Source organism: Papaver somniferum, chromosome 11 (assembly GCF_003573695.1).
Source record: "Papaver somniferum cultivar HN1 chromosome 11, ASM357369v1, whole genome shotgun sequence".
NCBI classification, from domain to species: domain Eukaryota; kingdom Viridiplantae; phylum Streptophyta; class Magnoliopsida; order Ranunculales; family Papaveraceae; genus Papaver; species Papaver somniferum.
In genome coordinates this window covers 40,286,170-40,296,235 of record NC_039368.1, presented here as the reverse complement: position 1 = coordinate 40,296,235, position 10,066 = coordinate 40,286,170, and the positions used below count along the sequence as shown (strand labels likewise).

At 36.4% G+C, this 10,066-nt stretch overlaps 1 protein-coding gene and 1 pseudogene across 1 annotated transcript; one reads left to right on the top strand and one right to left on the bottom strand.

Annotated features, from left to right (window-relative positions):
- The first annotated feature begins 1,503 nt into the window (after window positions 1–1,503).
- On the top strand, window positions 1,504–3,129 carry LOC113320184 (annotated as a pseudogene).
- Window positions 3,130–4,694: 1,565 nt separating this feature from the next.
- LOC113322940 lies at window positions 4,695–10,066 on the bottom strand. The gene is made up of 7 exons (XM_026571138.1): window positions 9,861–10,066; window positions 9,647–9,763; window positions 8,226–8,660; window positions 6,946–7,085; window positions 6,653–6,770; window positions 5,374–5,514; window positions 4,695–5,081 (listed from the first exon to the last, which is right to left on the bottom strand). The coding sequence occupies exons 1-7, from the start codon at window positions 9,936–9,938 to the stop codon at window positions 4,998–5,000; spliced, it is 1,113 nt and encodes a 370-aa protein (XP_026426923.1). The 5' UTR covers window positions 9,939–10,066; the 3' UTR covers window positions 4,695–4,997.

Below are 10,066 nucleotides of genomic sequence, written 5' to 3'. Positions count from 1 at the left end.
CATGTCATGCCAACATTGAAAGTTCAGCCGGGAAACACATCATAGGAAAATACTAGGCGGGCCATGCATTAGTAAATAATGCGATAGGTTGAAATTTATAGAATATCTGGGATCGTTGTTTCATGCACCATTCCGATAAATTTCGTAAATATGTTGAATTGCTCAGTATATATACAAGTAGAGCACTCATTACTTTGAAATGGCTTTTATTCCTTTGCAGGATGACAACGCATTAAATACAGGATTTTACAGTTTTATCCCTGAACTAAAAACCACCATCCACAATAGTATATATAATGTATTAACAATTTTTTTTCAGTTTCCGATGCAAAATAAAAATTTATAAAACTAAAGCATTTCAAAAACCAACTACAAGTCTACTGCTAATCACCCAATAATCACTAGAAAGGTACCAATTTATTTAGAAATGTACCAAAATCTATAATAGAAACAGAACAGCCCAAGCTTTGGATTGGTACATTCTCACATAATTTGGTATTCCTATTAACAATGTTGGAATTACGGGTTACGAATCTAGCCTCTTGCAAAACCAACTTTTCTACTATGTTTTGTTAGCTTATCAGTCTCTTTCATCAAATGAAATAAAATAATAGAAACCAACCTACCGAAGTAAAGAATCGGAGTTATCAGAGTCATCAGACCAACCTTGTGTGGACTGTGGAGTGGAGAAATATTGTTTAATTGTTTGCTTAATGCACTTATTAAGTAACAGGTTGGCTGGTGACCCTACATTCCAACCCTACTGCCCTCTAGTGGTGTGTCTGGCCCTACTTATATTTTAGTAATTATTATTACTAGATGTTCGCCCGTGCGTTGCACGGGTTTAAATTGGTTGTCCCAAAGGTAATTAATCCATGTAAGCGTATAGGTTTTATGTAAAAAATAGGTTATGTATATTGAAAGTGATTCGGCGCCCATTTACCTACTCATTCTATTTTGCTACGTCAATTCTTGATTCTTATTGGTCGGGGGCCAAGAGCATGATTCGACGCTCATTTACCCACCCGTTCTATTGTGCTACGTCAATCCTTGATTCTTATTGGTCGTGGCCCACGAAGAGCATGATTCGACGCTCATTTACCCACCCATTCTATTGTGCTATGTCAATCCTTGTTTCTTATTGGTCGGGGGCCAAGAGCATGATTCGGCGCTCATTTACTTATCCATTTTATTTTGCTACGTCAATGCTTGATTCTTATTGGTCGTGCTCCAGGAAGAGCATGATTCAGCGCTCATTTACCTATCCATTATATTTTGCTACGTCAATCCTTGATTCTTATTGGTCGTGGTCCAGGAACTCTAGAATTCAAGCTTTTGGTCTAACTTTCAACGTGAGACCAGCAATTTCCACTCAAATTATATATAAAATAACTACACCACATTTGTCAAAGTAGCCGTTATACTTACACCTCCGCCTCAAATTCCATTTGGCCGCTCCCCCAACACTCCTACTTTCTTAACGTCTATATCTATTTAATCTATTTCTTCTCACCATCCCCTTCCAACCTGTACTTCTAACTAAAGTTATTCTCAATCCCGTTTCTCTGATCAGATTTTGATTCCAAAGAAACAGAGGAAAACCCATTTTTAAGGGAAATTTAGTTTTCAGTTATATCAACTAATCATGGTTCTACTCAGAAAAATCCCAGATTTAGAAACTAGTCCTAAAACTCCATTACTTTCTGCAACAATAACTAACAGCAGTAGCAATAGTGAATCTGAACAAAGTCCGCAAAGTTCAAATCGATTCCTATTCAATGAAGATAATAGTACTGATCGATTTTCGGTGATGCCCAGTACTTGGAAATCACCATCATCATCATCGTATAAATCATTAGCAATTCTTTCAGGTCATATTGGGTCAGTTTCTTGTTTAGCTCTCTGTGGTGAATTTGTATTAAGTGCTTCACAGGGTAAAGATATAATTGTATGGCAACAACCAGATTTAAAGAAATACGCTAAATTTGGTCATGGCGATGGTTCTGTTAAAGCTCTTGTTACAGTCGGGAACCGTGTTTTCACAGCTCATCAAGATAGTAGGATTAGAGTTTGGAAAGTCTCAAGAAGTTCAGAGAATCTATTTAAACTTGTTTCGACATTACCAACCACTAAAGATTATTTAGGTAAGTTTATGAAACAGAGTAATTATGTTCAAATCAGAAGAAACCATAAATGTTTGTGGATTGAACATGCTGATTCCATTTCATGTCTAGCTGTTTCTAATGGTTTAGTCTACTCTGGTTCTTGGGATAAAACCCTTAAAATTTGGAGAGTTTCTGATTTGAAATGTCTAGAATCGATTAAAGCTCATGATGATGCTATCAATGGGTTAGTTGCAGAGAAAGGTAAAGTTTATTCAGCATCAGCAGATGGGAAAATCAAAATCTGGAATAGTATACAAGGAACAACTACTTCTCATTTCTTAAAAAGGGTTTTAGTTGGACATAAAGATGTTTCTTTGAATTCTGTAATTGTCTGTGAAAATGGGAAATTTGTTTACGGGGGTGGTTCAGATGGGTATATAATGGGTTGAGAAGAAGAAAATCAAGGAAATGGGGATTGTAATTTAGTTTGTGAAGTTAAAGCGCATAATATGTCTGTTTTATGTTTAAGTTTCATGGGTGACTATATTTGCAGTGGTTCAGCTGATAAAAGCATTGGAATATGGAAAAGAGAGAAAACAGGTGGGGGGTTGTGTAATGTAGGGTTCATGAATGGTCATGAAGAACCAGTTAAGTGTTTACAAGCTTCGTTATATAGTGTTGGTGGTGGTTTTTTGCTTTATAGTGGAGGCCTTGATAGAAGTTTAAGAGTTTGGTGGGTTCCTATACAAGATGAACATAAGAAGAAGAAGAAGAAGCTCATTGATTATTCTTAATTCTGATTGCTTTGTTGGAGCATTGGTTCCTTTTTTGAATTGTCTGCATTGCTCCTCATAATTAGTCCTTGGTTTGGGGTTTTGAGTTCTCTTTTGATTTTTCTTCTTTTGTTGCAAGATTTGGGTGTGAAGAGGGAAGGCCAAAGAAGAATTTCTTCTTGGTTCTTAAAAGGGTTTATAGGAGTAGTCTTTTATCTGGGGGTCTGGTTACATCAATTTGTTTATGTAAAGATATAAAACAAAGAAATTACAGCATACAGGATTAGTTGTTCCTCTCTGTTTCTCTTTATACATTGTTTTGTTCATTTTGTTGAAAATGTAATTAGAATTTTAATGAGAAATAATAAGGATTTTAAGTTTTGTTTTCATTGGCGTCTATCCAGACTAACACGTCCAATTAACATTACTAAATATTTCTAATGCATTCATGATTATTGGCCATTTAGACATACATGCGGTTAGTCCACGAGTGAGTTTGGGGGAGTTTAATGTATTTTGAATCTTGGGGATTTTGAGGGAGTGTAAGAGAGTGTGGGGAGTTTGAGAGAGTTTGGTGTTTTGAGTATGGGGAGTTTGAGAGACTCTCCAGAAATCTCTACTTTTTTGAGAGATTTGGAGTGAGGAAAAAATACACTATAAACTCCCTAGAACTCCCCCAAAAACACCAACTCCCTAGCATTCTAATTTTAATGACTAACAGGGAGTTTGAGAGTTTCTTTCAAACTCCCCCACGACTAACAGGGTTTTCTAGGGAGTTTGTGAGACTCTTCTAAACTCTCCCAGACTAACAGAGATTTCGAGAGACTCCTTTAAACTCCCCCACGACTAATAGGAAAAAACCAAACTACACCCAACTCCCCAAGGACTAACACCCTGACTTGCCTGCCCAATATTACAGTAGCAGACCCACCTTAAGTGACTGGTTCCTTGCTTAGAAAATAGAACATGATCCAGCAAAAAGCTGCAGAAAATGCAAAGGGGATAAAAATATTCTTTTGAATTTTGTTTCAACCATTTGACAACAAGCTAAGCAAGTAAAACTAGGGTAAAGCAACAAACAAAAGCAAAAAGGTTAAAGAAAAATTCCGCCGACCAACAACAATCAAATTAGGAAAATTCCGTGGAGGACGTGTAACGCTAGTTTGGATGAAATTATGCCTCCTCTTTGATGGTAAAACTGTTGCCGAAAATGTCATTCTCTAGTTGATGGCTAAACTGTTATGGGAATGCTATGAACCGGGAGTGATAGTATGACAAACAACACAAGTCTTTTGTGAGTATCAGATTCTATGGCACAATCCACCAGATAACATCCATTTTTTTCAAAACCAACCAGGCTTCAAAAGTATCAAATAATACAAAGAGCCACACCGCAAATCCGCAAAAAATGAACGATTTATTTAGTACTTTTTTTTTTGAGATGGCCTTCTTCCTTGAACTTGAAGAGAATATAAGCTTGAAAAAGAACTCAGGGCTGGGTCTGAAAGTTGTCTTACTGTACAATTTAAGACTGGTTAGTCATTCTGTTTGACCATGTATGTGAATGTGATGACTGGTGTGATGAGACATGAGACACTTGAACAGAATACTATCTGTAATTTTGGAAAGATTGCGGACGATGTTTTATCAATCAAATATAAAATATAACAGTTGCACACAGAAACAAAACTAAAAGTATATACAGAGAGGCCTCCAACCTATACCATGCATTGTGAAGAACCACCTAAAGCGATGAAATGTGCATCTGACGCTAAAACAAGTGATGGATAAATCACATATGGCTAAGATGCCCAAATTGGTGGTGAGATATTTAAATTAAAGTCAAAGCAAATTGGGGGGGAAAAGTATTTTAATAGGTTCAGAAAACAGCCCCTGAAATATTACATATGTTTTGCAACGAAAAAAAAGAGAAAACATCTCTTGTCTAGAGACCACTCTCATTTTTTGTTATATTACTCTATGAATTTTCTATCTAGAAGTCTATATATCTGCAACTAATCTAGAGTCTGGACTAACACACATTAAAACGTGAAACTGAATATTGTCAGCTCTAACTCAATACTCACTGGATCACAAGCTAAATTTCAATGAGATTAAATTATGGTTTCGGGCATGTGAGCTGTCGCAGGTTGTACTTCGATAACTCCTTGTACTTTTCAACCACCCCGATACAACACAGTGTCTGAAACATTTCAAATAAAAGGCCCAAAATCAAGAAACGGTTTAGTGAAGAAAATAGTAAATTCAGTGTATATAACAAAACTATGGTGATTGCGTTAATTTTACAATTAAGAGTGCTATCATCTTGCTATAGAACTTCCTGTTAAATAGTTCATGTCAGTTCATTCAATCCATTTAGCCCGACCTAGGTAAGCAAAGTCAAAAGGTTGATATATGAATGAAATAAATTGGTTGATTGAAAGAGTTAAGAGGGGGTAGTAAGGAAATATTTAACCATCAGGGGAAAAGCATACCTTGCAGATTTCAACTATAATGGTCTTATCTGGATTGCTAAGATCAACTTTATGAGGCTCGGGAACTGATTTCGCAACCGCATTGATTATTTTCATCCTGTCTATACCAGTATTTGCACGGGCCCCATATTGTACTGCAAACTGCATACAGAGTAAAACATATTGTTTCCAGAGGTTATAGGATTAAATACACTTCTTTTTTTTAATCGGCTAGGATTATATATCCGATGACCTGACCTAAGTTCAACAGAATGATTCAAGATCGCTTCTGGATCCTGCAGATGTATAATTCAGTTGTAATTGCATAGTTTCTACTGAGCCAATCACTTGATCAGACAAAAAGATAACTATTCCAAGTGTTAGTGAAACTAGCCACTCCTATCTGCGTACATCTAGGGCAAGGGTTCCCAAGTACATCTGTCTTTGTAGCTGACTATATGATAGGAGGGGCCTTGCATCTCGATCACTTACTCTACTGAGTTATCCTAGTAGTGTAGAACTTCAAATATATCTTTCTAAGCTCATTAGTAAGTTACATCAAGCCCATACAGTTGTGCAAGTCTTCATAACCATATTCTTATAGGTCTCTACTGGAAGGCAGTAAATACGGTGCACTACCAACACCTTCTGTTTGCTTCTTTTCATCTTGGTACTTCTTGAATTGTCAAAAATTGTCAAGTGAGCAATAACAAGTTTCTAATGGTAGAGGATCTAAGCATTATTGCTTCTGGTGGCATATTTAAACATCAAAAACGCACTGTTGGTATATGAAACAGACAAATATTATTAGACCTTTGCAGTAGATCTTGGGAAAACGGCACATTGCGATAAGGTCAGCAAAATTTACATGATAAACTCTGATCATTATCTATTGGGATTTCAATACAACTCGAGCCTCAAAAGAAATCATAATAATGTTCTAAATGTTCCAAAAGAAGAATGGACCCTTTTCTGAATAGAAGAATGGATAACAAAAATTCTTGCCAGACCATCATTTTAAACTCCCTAACAATATCAAAGCGGGACCCCCTGTTTTCTCCAGCAGGGCAGGGCCCACCATTTCTGTGTCTCAACGGTTTTAGAGTGGTTCAAAAGGACGGTCTGTCCAGAACCACTTGATGGATAAATGCCAGTAACAATGCGCTTGTGTCTATTTGTCAGATTGTTATTCTGAGTCTCTAACTAAAAGATATTGACACATAGAAAACAAAACAAAACAAAATTTGGGAAGTTGGCAATGGGTTCGACAGTATGACAAGGCATGAACTGAACATAGTACCTTCAGTGCAGTAGCTTCAACTGGAAAGTACTTGGAAATAAGAGGCTTAATCGCTTTTGAAATCTCCTCTTCAGAAGCATAGCATGTCACTTCAACTGGTAAAACTCTCAATATGAATCTGAAAATGCCAAGCCAGACTCAAATTAAAGTGTCTGAACCATTTAAGAAAAAATAATAAGAACTTCCAAAAGCAGGATATAAATATGACTCTATGTATGACTTCCACACACATACATGACATTTTATGTAAATATGTGTGTGATTTATTGGCCGAATGAAAAACAAAAAGGCACCTTGACATATGTTTCCTTGAAGATGCAAGTGATGTCATCATGTACTGAACAATCTCTGCAGGTCCAGGGCCTACATCTCTTTTGAGCATTTGCACAAAGATACAACCATTACATCCTGTGTCGAGGCTGACAAAGCGCCTCTGTTACAACAGAATAAAAAAGGCTCGTATCAGTTCACAATAAAAGATACTATAAGATTAAATTGGTGGACTATCCAGCAAAAAGAGATCAATTGAAATAAGTGACTAAAGGAGGTCAATAGAAAAAATTTATCGTAAGATTCATTGAGAAGTTGACAAATTCACAAGGAGCTGCCCCAATCCTAGACTAAGTGAGAATGAACCAACTCCAAAAGGAGGACACACCAAATTATTACGAATGGGACCAAAATTATGCATATCCAATATTATATATAGAAACAAAATACCAAATATGGAAATCCAAAACACTAATCTGGATAGGGGTGTAAAATTCATAAACGAGTATAGAATTCTTTAGTCGTACCAGTGAACAGTCATGATGTTTCGAAAAGCAGGTAAAGAAAAGGTCAACTAAGTTTACATCTCCTACATAGATCATACGGATGTCATATCAATGTCAGAGTGTCATATCAACATTAAGATCTCTTGATCATCATATAGGCCAATGAAAGAAGACAGAAAACTGATATGCTGGTCAGTAAAATTTCACCAGGAAAGAACAATTATAATAGGCATGCTATACATGAGTCACCATTAGAAAGCTCAGACAAAGCTAAACAGCAGAAAGCACTAAATATAGTTGAAAAACTAGAAAGAAACATGATGTGATATGATCAAGCAAGGACTGGTCAAAGACGTGAAATATAAGTAAGGGGGGTAAAGAAAAGGTCAACTAAGTTTACATCTCCTATATAGATCATACGGATGTCATATCAATGTCAGAGTGTCATATCAACATTAAGATCTCTTGATCATCATATAGGCCAATGAAAGATGACAGAAAACTGATATGCTGGTCAGTAAAATTTCACCAGGAAAGAATAATTATAATAGGCATGCTATACATGAGTCACCATTAGAAAGCTCAGACAAAGCTAAACAGCAGAAAGCACTAAATATGGTTGAAAAACTAGAAAGAAACATGATGTGATATGATCAAGCAAGGACTGGTCAAAGACGTGAAATATAAGCAAGGGGGGTAAACTCCAACAAACTAGCCAAGAGGTGAATAGGCATAAGATTATTAAGCATACAATTAACCAAGGATATTGGCAAAAGTCTCTTTGTGTTGCAACCCACCTTGCTTCGGTCTCCCATCTCCTTGATCTCAGCTTCAATTAGCTGATCAATCGATTTCTCCTCAGTTTTATTAGAAACTAGATTTTCGCATTTCGGTGCGGCTTCAACTAGTTTCTCCTTGGCTATGTTTTCACACGGTGCGACATCAATTGATTTCTTCTCAGTGTCATCAGCCACTAATTCTTCAGCTTTTACTTCATCTGTTTCGAGGCGCGGTTTTTTCGCGGAGGAGTTGTCATCACTTGTTTGATTATCATTATTGGCATCCTCCTCTTCAGGTTTTTCTGACTTACTGTCATTGCCATCATCATCATCATCATCATCATCACTAGAAGAATCAGTATCAGCAAACTTGATTATTTTGTTTGCAGGCTTAATGGATTCTACAGCACACTTTTTATCCACAACATCTTCATCAACTAGCTCCTCATAAAACTGAAAGGTCAAAACAAGATTGGCTTAGTAGGAGAGAAGCAAATTTATTTCCATATAAAGATACTATGTAGCAATTGATTGCATTTATCTAAATATAAACCACTCAGGATCCCATTATTGTAAATTGAAGGCCAAGTTGAAACATTTGAACTTGTCTCACAATAATTATTGCTCATAGTATCTAGTCTCAGAGATTCAAATTTTTCAGATTTCGGATACAATGCTTGATTTTGCTGAAAATTACTTTTTGCAACATTTCACAATGATACTTAGCACAATCACTTGGTAAAAGAAATTTTAGTAACAGAAAAAGAGGTTCGTTTTATTGGTTGTTCTGACCAAGTGGGGTTTAATGTTGGGACGAGTCCATCAACATGCAAAACTTACAAGGTAAACAAAAACACTGTCCCAATTCATTAAGAATTCAAACATGTCTTCATCACATTATCTTATCCTCAAGCATCGGGATATACCTCTTCAGCCTAAGGGAAATAAACTTTAGCCACAGTCCCAAGCATTCAACTTTCATGGGCTTACAGAGACTTAAAATGAAAGTGATCAAGTATTAAGTTGTCTTTCTGTCCCAACAGGAGCTTTGTTGGGAAGAAACAAATTCAATCACGAATTTGGAACTATTTCTTCCCGTGTCTAGTCGTCTAGGTTGTAGCTGCAATTCATGTCTCCCTTAAATCTACCGATACACGGTTCTCCCAAAGTTGTAATACATGATATCCAATTAGTTCATCCCATCCTCAAAATTTTGAACATAGGCCAATTTTACACGCCTCCAATTGAGAAAATTCACAGTATAAAACACACAAACAACAGCAAACAGAAGAAAATATAACCTAACTATGCGATCCCCAATTCATACATATAAACAAACCTTAACACAAGAATATAATGAGTTTCAAAAATGAACATATAAACATATTAAAATCCAAAAGAAAGTATTAAAAACAAAATCAAGAAATTGAGAATCATACAGTATCAACGACATTAATAGCTTCCTGACTAGCTTGTCGTTCCCTTCCACCATCACAAGTGAGGAAGAAACCCTGAACTCCTGGGTGTAACGGATAAGAACCCTTTTTCACAGCTTTCTGAATCAAAAATTAAAATAAAAGATAAGAAAACCCCCTTTAATATTTGAATCTCAGACACTAAATTTCTTAGTAGAGAGAAAGAAAGAGAGTGTACGTTGTGAGGAAGGTAACGTTGCTTCCTCTTCTTGGCGTTACCATCGTTGTTAGAACGAGGTTTATTTTCGGCCGCCATTAGATAGTCTGAGAGAGAAGCACACGGAGGAGCTGAGTAATTTCTCTGTTCTGGGTTTATTCGGGTTGTAACCCCTCTTCTTCTTTCTCCTTTTTGTGCGGCGAGAGTCTTTTTGAGTGAACGGGTGA